Source organism: Mustela nigripes, chromosome 14 (assembly GCF_022355385.1).
Source record: "Mustela nigripes isolate SB6536 chromosome 14, MUSNIG.SB6536, whole genome shotgun sequence".
NCBI classification, from domain to species: Eukaryota; Metazoa; Chordata; class Mammalia; order Carnivora; family Mustelidae; genus Mustela; species Mustela nigripes.
In genome coordinates this window covers 20,374,302-20,396,692 of record NC_081570.1, presented here as the reverse complement: position 1 = coordinate 20,396,692, position 22,391 = coordinate 20,374,302, and the positions used below count along the sequence as shown (strand labels likewise).

The following is a 22,391-nucleotide window of genomic DNA, read 5'->3' as shown; positions in this document are numbered from 1 at the left end:
TGGCTAAATCTGTAGAGCCTGAGACTCTTAATCTTGGGGTCATGAGCCCCACATTGGGTGTAGAGATTACTTTAAAAAAAAACTTGAAAAATCATTTGAGGGAGATTGAGAACTCGATCCAGTTTTGAGTCAGCGCCTCCAGTTCACGTTCATTTATTCAGCAGTCGTTGACACCTGGTACAATGTCAGCATGTTCGCTACATCACAAGACATTCAAAAATAAAAATGAGAAAAGATAGGAAAAATAAATATGAAGGGATGGACTAATCTTTTCTGTTTCCCAGTGTATATCTCGTGTGTTCCCAGGAGTGTGTGCTCGCCTCGGAGACCACCGCCCAGGGGAAACTGCTAGCCCCACTCTAACACCCTCCCCACTGCCCAGTGGCTTAGTCCAGAGTTAAGACAAAAGCGCCCCACGGGCACTGTCTGCCTGTGGTCCCTGCTGCCCCCCGCCCCAACCCCCAAGTCGCTCTGATGAGCCCTCACAGTTGTGGTTTTCAAGCAAGTTTTTCTTTTCAGCCCAGCTTTCCTAGCTATGAAATTGCTTGCTGCTCTTGCAGCATCGGGACACTCAGAAACACCCTTCTCTAGGAGTTGGTCGCCCTCTCTGGCCCCCTTCTGTGATCTTGCTCAATTTGGTGCCACAATTAAATGCAGATGTGGAAGTGAGAACTATTGGCATTCTGCACTTGAGCTTGGTGCTTGGGGTCCTGTGCCCAGGAGGAACTTTTATCCATACTTATTCCTTGTCCCAGAGCACGCTCTTCCTCAGGGTGCCCCCATGCAGCTGAGCTGGTCTCTGGAGGCAGGCCTGGGAACTGGCCCGCAGCTTGTACTAGCTGCTTGGGCCTCACCTGGAGCACTGCTTGCTGGGGTGTGGGAGCCAGGAGGCCTGGAAGGACGCACTCAGGTGCACTCCCTCAAATCCGGGAGCTCCAGACTGACAGTCTTTCCACTCCCATGTCAGCCAGAAACTCTGGTTCCCTTTAAATCTCTCTCTTGTCCTCTGCTGACTGCGGTGTGCTTGGTTCTACGACTGCCTCCATCTAGGAACCAAAACCCTGCCACTTCCAGGAAGTGAGGCCTGTGGTCTCACCGCAAGGAACAGGCCTGGACTGACCTTGGAAGCTGGTTAGTGTCTGCATAGACCCAGGTTACGCTGGGTGGGGAGGCCCTCCAACCAGTGCACACATGTCGTCTCCACAGTCTAGGAGCTCAGTATATTCCAGATACAGAAGGATTCCGTGATTGGGAGACGGTGTGGGGGTGGGGAAAGAACATAGGCCTCAGCCACAGCTGCGCTATCTGGGTCAGTGGGAACGATGCTAACATTTTTATTGAGTGTTTATGTGCCAGGCACTGCGCTAGATATTACACCAAGATTATCGCATTTGATCCTTAGAACAATTCTGTGAGGTAGATAACTGTTAGTTGTATTTTACAAATGAAGGAACTGAAGCTTAGGTGAAAAGAACTTGCTCATAGCCACAGCCCAGATGGCAGTGAGCCCAGATGCTAACCCAGGCCCACGACTAGTCAGCCCTCCTGAAGTACCCGACCACTCAGGCTAGTTTTCTGACCTTTAAAATCAGCGCATTGTCTATCCAGAGAGTTGAGGATTTAGATAATGTTTAAAAAGGGTCTGGCACACAGACCTTACTACATGGTATCTGTTCCCATTTTTCCAGACACCCACGTGTCATTTTTATTCTATGGTTTTCGAGCAAAAAAATCTTGGATCGTCACATGCAACTATCATGTTCCTTCACAGGCGACCTAGTCCTGCTCTCTCAGGGGCTTAGGGTTCAGTGGCAGAGGAAGAGGGCGAGGGGGTGGCAAACAGAAGAAAAGGCTCTCAGTGCGGGGTGTTCCGGGTTGAGTCCCCTTTACCGAGAGGCAGGAGACACGGTGCCACCACCATCAAGGTTGGTGATCTCAGATTCCTTTCCTCGTGTCTCATGAGACACGAGCGTTGGGGACTCAGAACTGAACTGAACCCAGCTGCCTCCTCTAGACACCAAAGCTCTGAGCTGAAAGAGGCAAAGGCGAGGTACTGGCCCCAAAAAAGCCAGCCCTCGGTGGCAGGAACCTGGAACATGAGGAAAACACTGGAACAATGTTCACTCTTTTTCACGTTGGTCTCCATGAAGCCATTTCCTGTCCACAGTCCGAGTTCAGTGAGCTCTTGTCTGAGGTCTTGCAAAGGCTTGTAACGGTCGACTGGCCTCTCCCTGAGACACAGCAGGTAAGAAGCAGGGCTGCTCCAGTATCTAAAGGGTATTCTGAAATTTCTCATGTATCTCTTCATAATCATGTTCATCGTCATCTACAAAAGAATTCAAGTCAATGATGATCTTGGGCCTTAAGCAGGTTCCTGAGGTCCTTGCTAGACCATAACTACAAATTATTCTGTCTGAACACTATAAATACTCCCCTTGCCTGCCTCGGGGTGGGGTGGGGGGTAGTTTGTTGGAGATGAACTCATGTTCCTTGCCAGGTCTCCGGAGCCCCTGGGGAAGGAACAATGGGAACCCCTTCTCTCTCTCTTTTTTTAAAGATTTATTTATCAGAGAGGGAGAGGGAGGAAGGGAGCACAAATGGGTGGAGGGGCAGAGGGAGACGCAAACTCCCCGCCGAGCAGGTGGCCTGACACGGGGCTCGATCCCAGCACCCTGGAACCATAACCTGAGCTGAAGGCAGACGCTTAACCGACTGAGCCACCCAGGCGCCCCTAAACCCATCCTTTAACTTAAAAGCCTCTCTGTCCAACTAGGACTGCAGAAGGTTCTGCTCAAGGGCAGGGCCTTGCCAAGGGATGGCCAGCACCGCCGGAGGCACGAGCAGGAACAAAGCAAGGAGAGGAAAAGCAAGGACAAGGGTGAGCAGGTGAGCAGGGTTAGTTAAAAGGGTCCCACCTGGATCTGTGATGGGCTTAGTGTGCCTGAGGCCCTTCCTGTGAGCAGCAACCTTGCTGTACATGCTTGCGCTGTCCGTGGCACCCTGCGGCAGTGTCTTCATCTTGGCTTTGGGGAGCAGAGGAGCTTGCTGCTGTTCTGAGACTTGACAAGACTGAGTGGGAGAAAAAGCAGAAATCAGCAGGGTCCATGAAATACAATTTCCTTCCAAGGTCACTTCCTCTGTTCCCCTTTTGACTTCCTGTCCAGGGTAGGGCTTCCTGGGACCCCAAGTGTTTTTGTTTCTAGCACATGAAATGGTCTTTGGCCAGGGAGACAGGCCAGGATGAGCGATGGAAAGGCTGGGAGCTAGAGATGGGGGTGCCCCGAGTTTTTCCACGGGGGCGGGGTGGGGAGGTTCAGTCAGCATCCTTCACCTCTGCTGCTGAAGGGGCGACAAGCAGTCACAAAATCTCAAGACAGAGTGCCCGAGGGGTCCCAGAAGGAGGAGGACTTTTGTTGAACTCCCACCTCAGGCCACAGGCACACCTGTTCGTTTCTCCTCAGGGGACCCTCCGAGGAGCTGTTTGAGCTCCCAATGTACCCAAGAGGAAACCAGCTCAGAGAGAGCGATCCATGTCATACTTCACACAGGGCCGCAAGCTGGGCCGAGGTTCAGATGCAGAACCACGTCTGTGACCTCAAAAGTTCATGCTTTTTCTAGCACACTATGCTTCGGAGAGCGCCCCTGCTCAGCAAGGGGAATACAGATGCCCCGAGAAGAAAAGTTGCAGGATCAAGGGCAGTGAGCAGGGACTGGGCCCCAAGTCACTTCCAACAGGAGCAAAGGCGGGGCCTGAGGTCTCAATTTTCTGTGCTGTGTTCGTTCTCTTCCATACTGTCAGGCCTGTGTTCTGTCAGCAACCAACTGCCCTCCCGCCTCCACGGATGCAAGCCCCTCCTGCCTCCCCTCGCAGTACAAAATGCAAGTTTCCCCAAAGCTCCCCACAGCAATTTCCTTGCTACATTTTACAACGTGCTTTGGATGTGGTGAGGTGCCCGGGCTGGGCGGTCGGACCCAGCGTCAAACCCCAGGTCGCCTGTTTGCTAGCTGTGTGACCTCAGGGTGGCTCATCTCCCTCTCTGTGCCTCTTGTTTGCTCCACTGTAGAAAGAGCCATCTCTCGGTGCCCACCTTGCAGGGACATCAGGAGAGCCGTGCAGGGTGAGGCGCGGGCAGTGTCCGCCACGGAGAAGACACCCAGCAGGCCGCGGCTAAGAAGTCAGCACTGACCTTATCCCCGGGGACACTGAGAGAAAATGGGAGAGCAGAGGCCACAGAGCGAGTGAACTGGGCCATAAGCAGGTCTTTCTGCTTCTGTCCCTGCTTCTTTCTCCATCCCTGGGACTTGGTTTGGGTCAGTTCAGCCCGCACCGACGCTGTCTGCCCACTGCAAGCAGGTGGGGTCCCTGTCCTCAGACCCCTCACGGCACACTGGAAACTAGGTGTTGTCCCACCCGCACCAGGCCACGTACCACAGGGCAGGGTGAACACAGAAGGGGGAGGGCTGTCACCTCCAGAGGAAGCCCGAGCAGAGCCTTCCCCACTGAAAGGAGGAAGCACATTCTGGCAAAAGGCCCAGCACGTGTTAAAGTGCTGAGGCAGGGATCACGGCACACTGAGAAGCTGTGGGAGCTTCTCAGCGGCTGAGTGCGGATCAGAGTGGGTGGTGGAAGAGGGGTCTGGCGGGGGGAGATTGACGTCAGCTTATAAATGACCCTCCCTGGGTGGCATGCTAAGGGGTCAACATTACGCCCTGGCTGTGAGGAGTCACTGGAGGCTCAGAAGGCTCAGAGGACAGGGCCGAGGCCCATTGGTGACCAGGGAAGGGCTTGGGAGGCCATTCTGACAGCGGTTGGGGGGGGCGGGTTGGAGGCTGCTGACACGGTTTAGGTGACAGCTGATGAACCGGAATGAGGGGATGACAGCGGGGAGAGCACGGTGAAGCCTCACGCTCCTGCTCAGGCCCCCCACATCTGAACTGAGTAAGAATGATGGGCGCACAGCATGTAAGCGTAGAAACTGTAAGCTCTGTACGACTGAGCTGTGACGCGGGACAAGGAACCGGCAGGACCCGCAGTGACCCCGGCGGGTTCCCCTCCCCACCCGCTTTGGTAGGTTGGTACCTGGCCACTTTTGTTCTTGCCGCTTTGTTTCTTCTGCCCACTGAGGCCTTGACCTTTGGGCGGCCGCGGTGGTGGAGGCTGGTTCTCGAAGGCCGGTAACTTCCGGAGCATATAGTAGAAGGCTTCCGTCAGCTCCTCCACGGTGGCGACCACGGAAGGCCCAGTCGGCTGGCCCGGCTGCTGCTCGGTCTCCACGACAGTCAGGTCCAGCCACCGGGGAGGGAGCTCAAAGCACATGTCAGGGTTAGAGTCGAAGCTGACCACCAAGAAGGGTTCCATGATCTTCTCCTCCAGCCGCAGGCCTGGGAAGGAGGGCAGAGGGTCAGCAGGCTGGCTGCCGTCCTTGGCCACCACCTTGACTTCACAGGGCAGCGAAAACTGGGCAGTCAGGTCTCCCAGGCTGTAGCGCCGATTATCATTCATCTCCTCCACGAAACTACTAGAGATGTAGAGGGGCAGCAGGATCTGGTCTTCATTTTCGATCTCTTCATAATCTTCCTCCTCCTCCTCGTCCTCCTCGGCCTGGTCACTTAGTCGCTGACACACCAAGACATCTATGTCCTGGCCTCCAGCCCCATGGGCCTGGCCGGGCCTCAGCACCTCCAGCCTGTCACCCACAGCCAGGGATGTGAGACTAAGGGTCTCTAACCCTTCGACCTCACAGTCCTTTGTGGCCACGACCCGGAGTGGCTGGCCTGGCTGGAGGGCACCCAGGAGGTCACAGGCCGTGAGGAACTCTCTCGGCCGCCGCCGCAGCTTGCCCTGATAAGCCCCGGAGACCATGAAGTGTCTGGGCACCTTCCGGCCCTTGGTCGAGACCAGGATCCGCCAGGGCGGTGAGGCCAGGCCATGGACGCGGAGCCGCTGGCCTTTCTGCAAGAAGCCTGCCCACGGGTTGAGGAAGATGGGGGGCCCCTCCGGAACCTCCAGGATCTCCGCGGACAGAGGGAAGGGGCCTCCCCGGGCCAGGGCCTCACTCAGCAGCAGAGGCCGGATAAAGTGGATGTGCTGAGAAGAAGCAGTGACGTCTTCCACGTCGACCTCCAGGGTGGAGGGGATCTTGACGACGGTCCTGCGCACTGTGGGGAGGGGAGTCAGCTCAGGGGGTGCCCTGCACACCAGCCCAGGGGTGTCCCTGCACTCCCAGCAAAGAGGTCTGAGCTGGCTGACCTCCTTCCTGTCTGTTCTGCCAACCTTTTCCTATGGCATCAGATTTCTTGCTCACTCCTTTCCTTAACCTCTGTTCGAAAGCTATTATAGGAATTTTTTTTTAATTTAATTTATTTATTTGACGGAGAGAGATATCACAAGCAGGCAGACCGACAAGCAGAGAGAGAAAAGGAAGCAGGCTCCCCGTTGAGCAGAGAGCCTGATGCGGGGCGGGGCTCAATCCCAGGACCCTGGGATCATGACCTGAGCTGAAGGCAGAGGCTTTAACCCACTGAGCCATGAAAGTGACCCTATTACAGGAATTTTTAAACATTTACAAAAGTACAAGAGTATAGTGAACCTCCTAGCTTCAATATTTAATTCAATATCTAATTCACGGCCCACCCTCTTTCATTCATATCCTGTCTGTTCCCCTCCAGGGGGTCATTTTGAATCAGAATAATTACGTGTCATCTTGACCTTTCAGTGTGTATCTCTAAGAGAAGAGATAAAGTTAAAAACATAACCATAATGCCATTACTACATCTAGATAATAATTATTTGACAGTTCATTAATAATACCAACTATCTAATTTATCCAACCACTTTTTAAACTCTAATTGAATTTTGAATGGAATTTTCATTTTATTTTTAAAATTTATTTATTTGACAGACAGAGATCACAAGTAGGCAGAGAGAGAGGAAGAAGCAGGCTCCCTGCTGAGCAGAGAGCCCGAAGCAGGGCTTGATCCCAGGACCTGAGCCGAAGGCAGAGGCTTAACCCACTGAGCCACCCAGGCGCCCCTTCAATGTAATTTTATAAGCTACCTTGCCAAATCCTTTCTGCGTTTGTGTGTGTGTGTGTGTGTGTGTGTGTGTTTTAAGGTTTTATTTATTTATTTATTTGTCAGAGAGAGAGAGAGAGAGCATGCGCAAATGCACACAAAAGCAAGGGGAGTGGCAGGCAGAAGGAGGCTCCCTGTGCAGCACTCGATCCCAGGACACTGGGATCACGACCTGAGCTGAAGGCAGACATTTAACCAACTGAGCCACCCAGGAGTTCCTCCTTTCTGCATTTTAAATAAAGAGATAAAACCACATCAAGAGGGGCGCCTGGGTGGCTCAGTCAGTTAAATGTCCAACTCTTGATTTCGGCTCACGACATGAGCTCAGGGTTGTGAGATTGTGCCCCAAGTCCAGCTCCGGGCGGCGTGTGGAGCCTGCTTAAGATTCTCTTCCCACCTCCAACGCCCCACCCCATTCATGCACGTTCTCTCTCTCCTTAAAAATAAATAAATAAATAAATAAAAATTAAAATTAAAACTAAGAAAAACACCGGTTGGGGCTCCTAAATGGCTCATTTGGTTGAGCTTCCGATTCTTGGTTTCCACGCAGGTGGTGATCTCAGGGTCATGTGATCAAGCCCCAAGTCTGGTTCCTCACTCAGAGGCGAGTCTGCTTGGGATTCTCTCTCTCCCTCTCCCTCTGCCCCTCTCACTTGTGCACTTTCTCTCTCTCTCTAAAATAAGTGAATGAATCTTTATTTTTAAAAAATACTTTATTTATTTATTTGACAGAGAGCAATCACAAGTAGGTAGAGAGGCAGGCAGAGAAAGAGGGGCAAGCAGGCTCCCTTCCGAGCAGAGAGCTTGATGTGGGGATCAATGCCAGGACCCTGAGATCATGACCTGAGCCAAAGGCAGAGGCTCAATACACTGAGCCACCCAGGTGCCCCTGAATCTTCAATAAAAATAAAAATAAAAAACACTGGCTAATGACCTTGGCGACTTGTTTCCTCTCTGGACATCAGCGAGTACCAGGTTTATAAATGCAAGAGGCGGCTCTGTAAGCGAATGTCCCTTATGTGTGAGCCATATGGGAGACAAGGGAGGAACAACCTCCCCCCTCACAGAGGGAGAAACTGAGGCTCAGGTGGGGACAAGCCTCAGGCCACAGTGCTGGGATTTTTGCTCTGTGCGGGGCGAGCCAAAGTCTGGTTGAAGCTGGGAGGTAGCCACAGGGGGTTCATTCTACAGTTCTGGTTTTCTTCTTCGAAGGACTTTATGAATTCCCAGAACTGTCTCATCACCAGGGCAGACGCTGGACCCACCATTCAAAGCCCTGGTCCCCCGGCCGTGCTCTCTGAGTGCTATTTCCCACAAGACACCAGGGCTCCCTGGGAATGAGATAACTTCCTGGAGTGGAAACGTGCCACAGTCTGGAACCACTTAAACCAGAAAGCAAGAAAAATGTATTCGAGACCATTGCAGGTGTGTCAAAAGGCTCCCCTGGGCCGAGGCTGAGATAAGGTGAGCACCAATAATGATGCCAGCAGATCGGAACACTGAAAATACTGAGTTCACTGAATACTGAAAACACTGAAAATCTGTGAGTTCATAATGATGATTTAAAACAAACAAACAAACAAACAAACAAAAAACACCCTAAATAATCATCCTTGAAGAATGCTAGGGAGCCAACTCATTTTAAAAACTAGGAAACAGTGCGGGGAGGGGTGCTCCTGGGTGGCTCAGAGGGTTAAAGCCTCTGCCTTTGGCTCGGGTCATGATCCCAGGGTCCTGGGATCGAGCCCCGAGTCAGGCTCTCTGCTCAGTGGGGAACCTCTTCCCCCTCTCTCTCTGCCTACTTGTGATCTCTGTCTGTCAAATAAATAAATAAAATCTTAAAAAAAAAAAAAAAAAAACCCACAACTAGGAAACGGGCCCCTGGGTGGCTCCCTCAGTTAAGTGTCAAATTTTCTTTCGGTTTCAGCTCAGGCCAAGATCCCAGGGATGTGAGGCTGAGCCCCGAGGCTCTGCACTCAGCAAGGAACCTGCTGGAGAGTCTCTCCCTCCCCTTCCATCCCTCCCCTTCCACCCCTCCCCAACAAGCACTCTCTCTCTCTCTCAAATAAATCTTTAAAAAACAAAACAAAACCAAAACGAACTAGTAAACAAAGTATAGGCTCATCTCTTAGGATGTTCCTCCCTATAGGCTGGAGGCAGCGTGCAGAGCAGGGCTTGAGAGCCAGGCAGAACCTGGCCAGGTCTGCCAGAGCAGAGGGAGAATGGTACCCCGGGACCCTGACTTATATAAACACAATGTCCCGCGTTTCTCATGCAAGTAAACCAAAGCTGGGGTGGTGGCAGCGGGGAGTTGCTCTTTAGTTTTTTTAGTTTCCTGACTACCAGATGAAGAAGGAGCCCTAGGACTCAAATCACTATTGCAACAGCCACTCACATCACAGATGCCGGCCCATGCTTTGCATCTGATGACACCAAGGCTAGTGCTGCAAGTTAGGCTGGGGACAGACACAGACCCGGGCGGGGGAGGCGGGTGCACTCCTTGCCCCACACCTCCTGCAGCCATGAGAACCGCCTCCTGGGTCTGGTCAAACCTCTACAGATGTGTGGCAAAGAGCCAACAGCTGGCCTGAGGCTTTTATCCCTAGAAAAGCCTGCCTACAAGGCTGGTCCTCAGCTGGTGTCTGGGAACGTGGTTTAGTGTGTGTTCCCACCATCCACTTACTGCGGGGGGTGGTTCCCTGTCCTTAGCCTGTACAGTCAGGGATGCTCTCTGACTAAGGTCAAGAATTGGGGTGCATGCTAAGCAGAGGGGACCTACATGACCAGCCCCCAGTAAAAATCCTGGGCACTGAGTCTGTGAGGTTCTCTGACAAATAACAGCTCACACGTGTTGCCACAGTTCAGTGCTGGAGGGACTCCGTGTTTCTGTGTGACTCCACCAGGAGGCAACTCTTGTGTCCTTTTGCTGCAATAAATCACGGCTGCGAGTACAACCAGATGTCAAGTCCCATGAGGCCAATACAGGGGACAGATGCCCACTGGCTCCATCGCAAGGACGCTGTCAACAAAACCCAAATGCGAGACAGCCTGCAGGACAAAGAGCCGAGTCCCTTCAAAAGATCAATTATAAGAAAAATAAGAAAGGTGACCCTGTAGAGTAGCAGATTTAAAAGGCCTGAAATCAACAGCAGTCTTGTGGGTCTTGTCTGGATCCTGCTGTGAACATACTGTAGGACAATTTAGAAGACAGGAGAGGAAGTACAAACACCAAGTAGTGGTATAAGGAATTATTGTTAATTTTTTTGGTATGATGAGGGTATTGTGTGCCTGTTTAAAAAAATTATTTTTAGGAGCACATGGGTGGTTCAGTGAGTTAAGCCTCTGCCTTCGGCTCAGGTCATGATCTCAGGGTCCTGAGATCGAGCCCTGCATGGGGCTCTCTGCTCAGCCGGGAGGCCTGCTTCCCCCTTTCTCTCTGCCTGCCTCTCTGCCTACTTGTGATCTCTCTCTATATATCAAATAAATAAATAAAATCTTTAATAAATTATTTTTTTAAAGACACACTGAAGTATTTATACGAGAAATGATGGGATACGTGGGGTATGTTTTGAAATAATCAGGCAGGGTGGGGAGAGACGAAACAGGACAGATAGGTCCTGAGTTAGTAACTGTGATGTCGGGTGACGGGGTCCAGGAGGTCCTCAAACTCTGTCCCCCAGGGAAGAGGCCCCAGGGCACCCGTTCCACCTCCGCTCCGGCTTGGCCTCCCAGTGGCTTCTACCTGTTTCACCAGCCCTGCTCAGCACGCTGCCCCAGCCTGCCCTCAGACAGCTGATGAGACAGCTAGGGATTCACCCAGTGTCCTTGTCACAGAGACAGGAGGAGGCCTTGAGGAACAATCCCTTCCTCCCCAGAGGCAGGAAAATCTGTTTCTCCTGAGCAAACGGTCAAGGTTTTACCGTGTAGCTGCTGCCTTATCCTAGTTGCTAGCGAGTTCATAATCCAACTTTTGCCTAATTTTATAAAGAGTGGGACCTCACTCTTAAGTTCTCTCATTTTTCCTGTCTTCTTTTAGTAATGCCCCACTATCTGGGACTCTTCATTCTGTTATATTGTATGTACTGGGTAAGTGATCTGGTACTTGGGGTAACTTCCGCCAGAGCAGCTTTCCAGGAGCCCCTCTCTCGCCCCGTCAACCCTCCCCCCCACAATCCGCCCCAGCGACTCACTGTGCATGATGGCTTGGATCTCATACTGGGGCCTCAGGAGCAGGGACTGCCAAGGGAGTGTGGGGCAGGTGAAGAGGCGGTCGCTCAGGGCTGGATCCTGCAGGGCCTGGAGGAGGGGCCGAGGGGCGCCAGGCTCCCATTCCCAGAAGGGCCCCCTCTGGGACAGGGGCAGGTACAGAGTGAAGTGCTGGGTTCCAGTGTCCAGCACACAGCGGGCACGGTAGGTCCTATGATACTCCTCCACATCCTTGAGCAGGAGGGGCTGGTCCCTGGGCACCACCCTGGTCTCTGTGGTGATTTTGTGCGTCGACATGAAGCTGATGGGCAGCTTCCTGGAGCGCTGGGTTGCAGCAGAGAGCAGCTCCTCCAGGGTTTCGTAGCTCTGAGGGCCGGTGAGGGGGCTGAAGTGGCCTGTGGGGCACAGCAGAGGGTGTCAAGGTGGGACGGGCCCTTGTGGGTCCAGGGACACACATACCAGGGCCGCAGAGAACCCGGTCAGAATCCCCCGAAGACAAGTCCCAAGCATCTGGACATCCAGGCCACAGGGTTGAGGGACAAGCAGCAGCCAGTGACCATGTGTGAAGGGACAGTGACAAGTAGAAATGGGGACAGTTCCTCCTTATGCAGAGGAGCAAGAACTTAGAGGGACTGTCATCAGAGACAGAACAGGGATGTGTTTTCCCAAAGACACTGACAGTGGCCACCTGTGCCTACCTCCTGAACCGTACCTGCCTCCAACTCTGCCAACTTTGCTTCCATGTTCCTCACCACCACTCCAATCCCATATACCCAACACCGATCACCCCATGCTGGGGCAGCGCCACTGTCCCTCTCTCTCACAAACTAGACACCCAGGAGCTCCTAGCCAAATGAACTCTGACCACCACCCTTCACCCCACATCCTGTCTGCCAATTCTGGTGGCCCGACTGCTCTTCCCCCATCCAACTTCTTCCCCTGTCCCCATTCATGCTTCTCCCGCCACTGTACTGGCCTCAAATAGCCCACATCCACACATCGCTTCTGGTCCCCTCTGCAAGTTACCCCAAGTTTTGTTTTGTTTTGTTTTTTTTAAAGATTTTATTTATTTATTTGACAGAAAGAGATCACAAGTAGGCAGAGAGGCAGGCAGAGAGAGAGGGGAAAGCAGGCTCCCTGCTGAGCAGAGAGCCCGATGCGGGGCTCGATCCCAGGACCCTGAGATCATGACCCGAGCTGAAGGCAGAGGCTTAACCCACTGAGCCACCCAGGTGCCCCAAGTTACCTCAAGTTACCTCAAGGCCCCCTCCTGTCTGTGTGACAAGGACTTTCTGCAAAGGTACCAGTCTAGATTCTTCAAGAAGCTGATGTCAAGATAAAAGCTAAGGATTTGTTTCAGCCTGAAGGAGATTAAGAAATCAATATGTGATCTGGGGGCATCTGGGGGACTCAGTTGGTTAAGCATCTGACTCTTGATTTCAGCTCAAGATCGTGAGTTCAAGACCTATGTTGGGCCCCATGTTCAGTGTGGAGCCTACTTAAAAAAAAAAAAAAAAAAAGTGGCTCAGTTGGTTAAGCCTCCGACTCTTGATTTTGACTCAGGTCCTGAACTCAGGATTATGAGATCAAGCCCCGCATCAGGCTCTGCAGTGGGTGTGGTGGCTGCTTGAGATTCTCTCTCCACCTTTACCCCACTCCCACCTCAGATGCTTGCACTCTCTCTCTCTCTCTCGCCAAAAAAAAAAAAAAAAAAAAAAAAAGAATAATAATGATAATAAAAAGGAGAAAGAAATTCCTATTCAAAAAAGGGAAAGAAATTGATGTGATTTGGGATTGGCTTCTGGAACAAGGGGAAACCTTGATTTATTAGGTCAGTTGTTGGAATAAACCAGGTTAGACAGCAGTATTATATCAATATTAAATCTCCTGAATTTGATTACTGAACTACAGTTTACGAACAAATGTCCTTGTACTTAGGAGTAATATTAGTAAATATAAGGAGTAATATTTAGGTACAAAGCGTTATCATGTCTGCAATTCATTCTCAAATAGTGCAGGAAAATGTATATATAAATACACATATGGTAATATTTGTTCATGAATGTGTGTGTGTATGTGTGTGTGTGTGGAAAGAGGGAGAGAAAGAAATATAACAAAATATTGGTAAACTGGAAAACAACTGGTCAGTCTGGATAAAGAGTATACCGTGGTTTTAGCAAGTCTTCTGTGAACTTGAACACATTTCAGAATAAAAAGGAAAAAACCCCAAAATACCAAATAAAGCATACTACTTCTGTATTTGAAACACTCATTAGCTCTTCAGTGCTCTCAAAGACCACACTGTGCCCGTGGCCACCCAGAGCCCTCTGGGAATCCGCCTCCCACCTCTCCCACCGCCTGCCTTTACCAGGAACCCAAACCCTTGCCTGTCCCATTCAGGCGATCACAGCTGTGAAGAAGGAGCGCTTAGACTACACCTGCTCTGGGCTGCACCCCGTTCTAAGCCCTTCCTGCCAGGCAACTCATTTACTCCTCTCCTCAAGCCTGTTCTAGAGGAGTACCCTGAGGCACAGAGAGGAGCCAGGAACTGGCCAAGGCCATGGCACACAGCCTGCAGAGCGAGGCTTCACAACCAGGCTTCAGCGTCCCAGACACCCCTCACCCCATCCCCCACCTCCCACCCCAGCCCGCCCCGCTAACGACACATGTCCTGCAGAAACCGAGCTCTGTCATTTCTGGAGCACCAGATATGCCCATACTATTCCCTGTGTTACTCCCTCTGGAAGTCCTCCTTCCTGCTCAGGTGCCACCCCCACCAGGAAGCCTGCCCAGACCCCGGAGGTGGTCTCCTCCTGCCAGGAACCCTCTCTAAACTCTGTGTTGACTCCTGCCCTCCTCTCACTGTCACCCTCCCAGGTCATCCTGAGCTCCACAGCCCCAGCCCCAAGCACACAACAGGTGTCAGTAAATGTGTGGCGGGAGAAAGGTGTAAGCAAACACAGAGACAGGGACCTGGACAAAGATCCAGAACAAAGAGAGTCAAGAGGCAGATGTGACCAGAGAGATGGATATGGAGAGGGTGCAGCCACTCCAGGTTAAGGGCATCGTCAGACCCCTCAGAGGACATCCGTCAGACCCCTCAGAGGACATCCGGGGCCTTGGGGCAGAGCAGTGGGGGATGTGAGAGCACAGGGGCCAAACTGGAGGGTTGGGAGTGCATGCTGGGGCTGGAGGGGGCCGGTGCACTTGGGGTTGGCGGGGTGGGGGTGGGGGGGTTGGTGGTGGACAGGACACAGAGCTGTCTGCCTTACCACAGAAGTTGGGGGGGATTTCTATGGTCCGGCCTGTTCCTGGGTTCTCGCAGACCACCTTCTGGAGGCGAACCTGGGTGACCTTGATCAGGTCCCCTGTGGAGAGGCAGCACTCATTCCCAGAGATCTCGTAGATGGAGCCTGCCAAGAGACAGATTTGGTTTCTGTGTGTCACAGGAGCCAAGTGCTAGCTGGCCTGCGCCCTGTTCCCTGACAGGCTGCGCTCTGCCTCCACTCTGCACCGGTTCCTACAGCCTGGAGCGGCTTCCCCTGTCCTTCCCCGCCCAATGGCCCTTGGCTCAGCCACACTCAGGCAGCAGGAACCCTCCTGTGTCTTCCTTCAGCGCTGGATGGACCCTCTGTGAGACACTTCTCAGGCCTTCTCCACACCCCCATGCCTCTTGAACGGAGCTCACAGGCAGGGCAGGGCTGGTCCACCCCAGCATCACCGGCCCTGGCCCAGACCTTGCCGCCAAGCCTGGGCTGAAGTCCTGGGCGAGTAAGCAACGCCCAAAGTCCCAAAGTCGATGCGCATCGGGCCCAGAGAAGGGCAGAGACTGCCTGGAGGTCACACACACAGCCTGACACCAGCACTAGTGCTTTCTTCTTCACGTGAGCTGTGTTTAAAGGAAGAATGGGAGGAAGCGGAGGGCCGCCGACAGGGTGGGTACAGGAGGCAGGTGTCTGGGCTGCCACCATCAAGCACAGTAGTCCCACTTAATGATTTTCAAGTGTCTAAAGCAGTGTCCGGAACATAGAAGGTGCTCGATAAAGATCTCCACCCCCACACCCCCGCCCACGGGCTGGACATACTCCGTCTATGGACTCGGGACCCAACAGCGCACGGAGGTCAGCCTTGAGGCCACCTGACCCCAGCCCTTCCAAAGCATCCCCAGCAGGGCTTTCAGAAGCTGATGATAATCCCACCCCCATACTGGGAAAATGCACACGGGCTCATAATCTGCAGTTTCAGGGGGCGGCCCCGCAGGGCTGGTGTGAACAGCAGCTGGGGCACTGGGCACTGGGCACTGGACTGCCGATGTGCTCTGCAGTGAAGACCCATGACTGTCCTCTGAGGCAGGACCTGTTCCCCACCCTAAAAATAATGAGCTGCGCCTGGGGTGAGGCTGGGTGGGGTCCAAGGGAGCAGAATGGGGACTCCAGCTCAGGGCGCTTCTCTCTACAGCTGGAAGCCCTCATGATGCAGCTAACTGCTTCGGAGGGTGGGGCCTCTTTTTTTTTTTTTTTTTTAAAGATTTTATTTATTTATTTGACAGAGAGAGAGATCATAAGTAGGCAGAGAGAGAGGAGGAAGCAGGCTCCCTGCTGAGCAGAGAACCCGATGCGGGACTCGATCCCAGGACCCTGAGATCATGTCCCAAGCGGAAGGCAGCGGCTCAACCCACTGAGCCACCCAGGCGCCCCGGGTGGGGCCTCTTAACCTGCCCCAGGACTCCCACCACCTGGCCTCCTCCCAGATTCTTCTCTCACCAAACGTCCACCACTTCCCATGCCCTGGGTCAGGCAGAATGAGGAAGCAGCCATTGTGACACTTGGTGGTCAGGGGATGATGTCAGCAGGAGCTCAAACAGGAGAAGCGCCTGCAGGGAGCCCCCAGTGGAAAGTCAGCCTCTGAACCCACATCTGCCAGATTCCCAAGAGTTCCTGGCCAAACCCAGTGTATGGTGGCAGGTCCTGTTCCCTGTGTGGCCCTCCATATGTCGCCCCATTGGTCTGGGCTCCTCCCCTTGGAGCCCCAGAACACTTCCCCTGGAGCAGCTGTGGCAAAAGCAAGGGAAGAGAAAGAGGGAACAGATGCGCAAGGGTACCCCTGCCTTAGTTTGCTTTCTCAGGAAGGAGCCTCTCCCCCTCCACCCAGTCTCCCAAGTTCCCTCTACCTCCGACGTCCCCATTCCCTCGCCTCCCCCTCTGAGCGGCATCCCCACCCCTCCGCCGCCTGTCCTTCTCGCCTTCTTGCTCCTTCAGGCAGCAGGAGCCGTTGAGCCCCTCCTCTGCACCCATTCCTGGGAACCAGGTAGGCAGATGTGCAGGTGCGCAAGGAGCAGAGAGCGGGGAAGGCTGCTGCGGGGAACAGTCGCGCACGCGGAGAACCAAGCTGAGAGATCAGGTCGCAAAACTGAGGGCGACGGTGGGGTGGAAGGACTGAATGAAGGCGCGCAGACAGGCGTCAAGGGGGCGGAGTGGGACGGCAGGCGGAGGGGGCTGACCTGGCACGAGCCCCAGTGTTCCGCTTTCCCACGGTCAGACCTCCCGGGGTGCGTACCGCGGTTTCACCCCCGCTTGGCTCGGTTCCACACACCTGAGTGTCTAAGCTCATTGACTTCTCATCACCACCCTGCGGGCAATCAGCGCTCTCCCATTCCACGAAAGCAAAAGCCGAGGCCCAGAGAGGTTGAGTGTGGCCCCAAGTCACACCTGGGCTTGGGCAACGGCAGCGTAGCTGGATTTCCCGGGTCTCCGTCGCCTGGGCAGCGCCCCTGCCCCACCACCCCGCGAGAGCCAGGCAGCGGCGGGAGAGAGGGGTCGCGGCCCCTCACTCACCCTGGAAGTAGACCCCCGAGCAGACCCGCAGCACACGCGGGAGGGAGGCGAGGTCCAAGGCGCAAACGAAGTCCTGCAGCGACACCGGCTCCATCGTCCTCGCGGTTCGTTGGACTTAGACGGAGTGGCAGCTGCAGGCGCTCGGAGCCTGCAGCCCCGCCCCGCCCCGCCCCGCCGAGGTAGGCGGGGATGCTCCGCCCACGTGGGCGGAGCCTCTTTTCATCTCCGGGCGAGGGGCCCTTGCGGGTGCCATCTGACCGCCTCGATTTCCTCAACCCTAAAATGGGAAGCAGTGCCTACCTCTCACCTTGGCTGCACGACGTCAAAGGTCTAGATCAGGGCCTGACGCCCAGAGGCTCCGACTAAATGTCCACTCGTCCCCAGTGGTCTGTGATGTATCCCGTGGTGGAGGAGGGGGCGCTGAGGGAGATGAAGGAGAAGTCCCAGCTGCTCCCCACCTGCCCCTGCCGTCTTCCCAGTTAGAAGGAGGAAACGCGGCCCGCCTGCTGTAGTTCTGGGTCTCACAGAAGACCTGTGCCCTGCACTCTGCATCCGCAGAGAAGATGCAGTGTCAGGTCTCCTGATTCCCTCTCCGGGACACTCGCACTCCTTTACGGACGGGGAGCTCACCACCTTTCCAGAACGCTCATACCTGCTGGACATTTGTAGTTAAAATTTCTTCCTTGGGCTAGAGAGAAATCTGTTTAGGCGAGAGCCCTCTTGCTTGGTATCTAACTTTAAACAAATCACTGACTTTTCAGTTTCAGTTTCCTCATCTGTAAAATAGGGCAAAGAATATTTTCCTAGCTGGTTGTGAGGATTAAATGAGATCATTTAGGTATTGCGCAAAATTATTTCACTTTCTGTTACCAAAAAAGTAATAGACTTTTAATCATAAATAATAAAAGGTTTGGGGCGCCCCAGTGGCCCAGTCGATTGAGTCTCCAGCTCTTGGTTTGGGCTGAAGTCATGATCTCCCGGTGGAGAAAGATCTGAGCCCAGCCGGAAGAGAGGGGGAGGGGCTTATCTGAGATGCTCTCCCTCCCTCAGCTTCTCCCCCCTGCTCTCTCTCTCTCTCTAAAATAAATCTTTTTTTAAGTAATAATAAATGTTTGAAATTAAAGGAATAAACCCTAATTAACCTTAATTAAAGACACTGACAGGGACGCCTGGGTGGCTCAGTTGGTTAAGCAGCTGCCTTCGGCTCAGGTCATGATCCCAGCGTCCTGGGATCGTCCCACATCGGGCTCCTTGCTCCGCAGGGAGTCTGCTTCTCCCTCTGACTCTTCCTTCCACTCTGTCTGCCTGTGCTCGCTCTCACTCACTCTCTCTCTGATAAATAAATAAAATCTTTAAAAAAAAAAATTAAAGACACTGACAAAAAAGGAATAGACCCTAATTAGCCCTAATTAAAGACACTGACCAAAAAAAATGACAAAAATTAAAAAAAAAAAAAGACACTGACAAAAAGAGGGCATTCTTTACCACTATCCAAATATATTTACTACAAACACTTGGCTGTGTTTCTTTGAACTCTTTATTCTGTTTGTGTGCAGATTTTAAACTTTTAAAAATTTACACTAGAGTTGCAAAAAATAGATTTCCCATGCATCCCTCAGCTAGTTTTCAATTCCCCTAATGCTATCATCTCACATTACCTGGGCACATTTGTCAAAACTAAGAAACCAACATTGCTACATTAATGTTAACTAAATTGTAGACTTTATTTGGATTTTATCTGCTTTTTCTCTGATGTACTTTTTCTGTTCCAAAATCTCACCCAGGAGTCCGTATTGCATTTAATCTTCATATCTCCTGTGTGTGACCCGTTCTCAACCGTTCCAGTTCTTCTAAGCTTGACAGTCTTGAGAACAGATCAGGCATTTTGCAGAATGCCCCTCAAATGGGATTTCTTCTGATGCCGTCCTCATGATTAGACTGGGGCTTTGGTTTTTCCAGCAAGATACTACCAAGGTGATATGCCCTTCTCATCACTGCCTCTCCTAGGGAGCACATGACATGGGCACAGGACTTTTCACTGTGACGTTAACCGTGATAGCTTAGTTAAGGCGGTGTTTCCGGGTTTCTCCACTGGATACCTGCTATTTCCACCATTTATACTCCAGTCTTTGGAAACAAGTCGCTAAGTGCAGCCCACCATTAGGAAAAGCTAAGCCCCACTTCACAGAAGAAGGAACATCCAAATAAATTATTGGGAGTCCTCTGTAAGAAAGATGTGTCTCTTCTCCTCCCATTTATCTATTTATTCTGTTATTTATTTACATGAGTATGGAGTCATGGGTATTTACTTTACTACATTATTTCTGTTGTTGTTCAAATCGTTCCAGCCTGGGGAGTTCCTTCGGGTTGGCCCCTGGGTCACTTGGCCATGCCCTCCTCGTTCTGCATTCTCAGCACTTCTTACTGTCTGATGCTACAAGATGCTTCGGGCTCATCTGGTCTTTTTTCTGCCCCAGCCCTGCAGGCAGCCATTTCCCCCAGAAGCCTGGTTCCTTTTATTGGAGAATGGCATTTGGAACCCACAATCTGTCGCAGAGTACGCCATGCCACGAGGTTGCCTCTTATTTTTGTCTTTTTCTTTCTTTGCATAAACATTACAGACGCGCTGCCCACCCCATGACCCAGCTGACATCAGGTCCAGCCTTGACCTTCAAGGAGAAGTTCCTGAGTGATAACACTCAACAGAAAACTTTAAAATCCTCCCTTTCCTGGGTGCCTGGGTGGCTCAGTGGGTTAAACCTCTGCCTTCAGGGGCGCCTGGGTGGCTCAGTGGGTTAAGCCGCTGCCTTCGTCTCAGGTCATGATCTCAGAGTCCTGGGATCGAGTCCCACATCGGGCTCTCTGCTCAGCAGGGTGCCTGCTTCCTCCTCTCTCTCTGCCTGCCTCTCTGCCTACTTGTGATCTCTCTCTCTGTCAAATAAATAAATAAAATCTTTAAAAAAAAAAAAAACACCTCTGCCTTCAGTTCAGGTCATGGTCTTGGGATCCTGTGATCGAGAGAGCCTGCTTCTCTCTCTCTCTGCCTGCCTCTCTGCTTCCTTGTGATCTCTTTCTCTGTCAAATAAATGAATAAAATCCTTTTTTAAAATTTTTTTTAAAAGATTTTATTTATTTAATCGACAGACACAGATCACAAGGAGGCAGAGAGGCAGGCAGAGAGAGAGGGGGAAGCAGGCTCCCTGCTGAGCAGAGAGCCCAATGCTGGGCTTGATCCCAGGAGCTTGGGATCATGACTGAAGCAAAGGTAGAGGCTTTAACCCACTGAGCCCACCCAGGTGCCCCTAAATGAATAAAATCTTCAAAAAAAAAAAAAAAAAAAACATCCTCCCTTTCCTTTGCCTTTATCTTTTCCCAGATTCCTGGGCACAGAAGTAGACCTACAAGATTAGCAGGCAAAAGCCTGCTACAACACAACACATTGAAACATTTCCTCGCCATTACAATTTTGCAGTTTTATATTTATATGTGTAATTGTTTATTTAATGTCTCCTCAGCAATTAGTCAGTTAGCTTCTGGGGGCGCCTGGATGGCTCAGTGGGTAGAGCATGCAACTGTTCATCAGAGTCACGAGTTTGAGCCCTACATTGGGTGTGGGGCCTACTTACAATAAAATAGAAAAAAATTTTTTTTTAAATCCAGAACTTAAAAAAAAAGATCATTGTCTTCTGGTGGTCAGAGGTTGGAGTAGCAGTCTGCTTTGCTCCCCAGTATAGTCCCAGCATATCACAGGGCCTGGCAAACAGTAGATGCTCAATAAATTACTGTTGTTAATGACTCACTGAATGAATGTGTGGAAAATGTTTCCTTGAGATAGATCCCCAAAGTGGAATTTCTGGGTCAAATGGTATGCTGGTGTTTGTAGCTTCTGTGGGCATATTTGTCATGTTGAAAGGTTGTTGAGCCTCCAATGGACCCAATAAGAAAAGGAAGGACTCTTGCAAGAGCTGAGAGGAGAGGTACACAGGTATGCCAGGGACCATGGGGCCACAGGCCAGGGAGGAGGATATGTGAAGCAGAGGGGGGCCATTTCTCTGTTTCCAGAAACACTGGCAGGTGTGATTCTGTGGGCACCTACCCTGCGCAGGCTCAATACAAACATATGTTCACTTATGCCTCCCCACAAGCAAGACAGACAGACATTATCATTCCCATTTCACAGGTGAGAAAACTGAGGCTCAGAAAAGTATTGTCTGAGATCATGCGACAAGAAAGTGGAGGAAGCTAGGAATTTTCTTTTTAAGTTTTTATTTATTCATTTAAGTGATCTCTATACCCAGTGTGGTGCTCAGACTCACAACCCCAAGACCAAGAGCTATGTGCTCTACCACCAAGCCGGCCAGACGCCCCGAGGAACCGAGGGCTTCTGAGGCAGGCTGGAGGAAACAGTGATAACTATTCATCTCTTCCCCAGAGGTTTCAGTGGACCAAGCAAGTCTGACAGATTTCTGCTCGGTTCGGGTTGGCCTAGAATTGCAGCAGAGGATGAAGAATAAAAAGATAAGCTTTGAAAATAGAGCTGGGCTCAAAGCCTGGCTCCACCACTTCTTAGCTTTGTGATCTTGGGCAAGTTCCTTAACCTCTCTGAGCCTCGGTCCCCCTCTTTCCAGTGGGCTGGTGGGAGCAGGGTCTTGGTAGAAATGGTAGAGTGATGGGCTTAGGGCACGTGCCCAGCGCTCAATATCTGTTCTTATGATTGTTTTCGGAGGGCCTCTTGTGCCTCTGACTTTTCTCAGGAACCTCATCACATTTACTTCTCTTAATTCCCTGCCTTCTAGTTTAGGTAAATGAGATTCTGAGTGGAAAACTCTCCTCCTGGCTGTTACACAGCATGCAAATGGAGGAAATGGTATTGGAAGCCGGGCCTGGCCTGCGGTAGCCTTGGCCTCAGCCCTTGGCACTTTTCCCAGCCTGGGAGCTCCTCAGAGGTGGAGTGGGGTGTGGAGAGGTCCGGGTGGGCGGGGCCTGGGGGAGAGATGAGGGGAGGAGGGGCGGGCAGGCAGGGGGAAGTGGGGAAGGCAGCCTGAGGAGAGGCCTGCCACAACCCAGAACAGGAGTTCCTCATTTCTGTAAGTCTCACAGTTTTCAGCATCAGAGGATGAGTGGCTCCAGGCTTCCTGTGGTCACAGTAGTAGGGTGATTCAGGGTGACTGGGGGTGAGGGGGTAGGGGTTGGGTCCCTGCCTGATTTGTTGACACCAAACACTTTTGCACTTGGTACTTGGCCCAAACAGGGGCGGGGGGGGGGGGGGGGGGGGGG

The 22,391-nt window shown here is 52.2% G+C and overlaps 1 protein-coding gene across 1 annotated transcript; it reads right to left on the bottom strand.

The window, feature by feature from the left end:
* Nucleotides 1-137: 137 nt before the first annotated feature.
* THEMIS2 (thymocyte selection associated family member 2) lies at nt 138-17,234 on the bottom strand. The gene is made up of 6 exons (XM_059376844.1): nt 17,115-17,234; nt 14,553-14,693; nt 11,265-11,675; nt 5,081-6,159; nt 2,916-3,069; nt 138-2,326 (listed from the first exon to the last, which is right to left on the bottom strand). Exons 1-6 carry the CDS (start codon nt 17,206-17,208, stop codon nt 2,271-2,273), a joined length of 1,935 nt encoding a protein of 644 aa, XP_059232827.1. The 5' UTR covers nt 17,209-17,234; the 3' UTR covers nt 138-2,270.
* Nucleotides 17,235-22,391: the final 5,157 nt, after the last annotated feature.

Excerpts from the sequence above, each read along its gene's own strand:
- THEMIS2 (XM_059376844.1), bottom strand. The coding sequence starts at position 17,208 with ATGGAGCCGGTGTCGCTGCAGGACTTCGTTTGCGCCTTGGACCTCGCC. Across the intron at positions 11,676-14,552 it reads AATCCCCCCCAACTTCTGTG|GCCACTTCAGCCCCCTCACC; the intron begins GTAAGGCAGACA and ends TGTGCCCCACAG. Across the intron at positions 3,070-5,080 it reads GCAAGAACAAAAGTGGCCAG|TCTTGTCAAGTCTCAGAACA; the intron begins GTACCAACCTAC and ends TCTCCCACTCAG.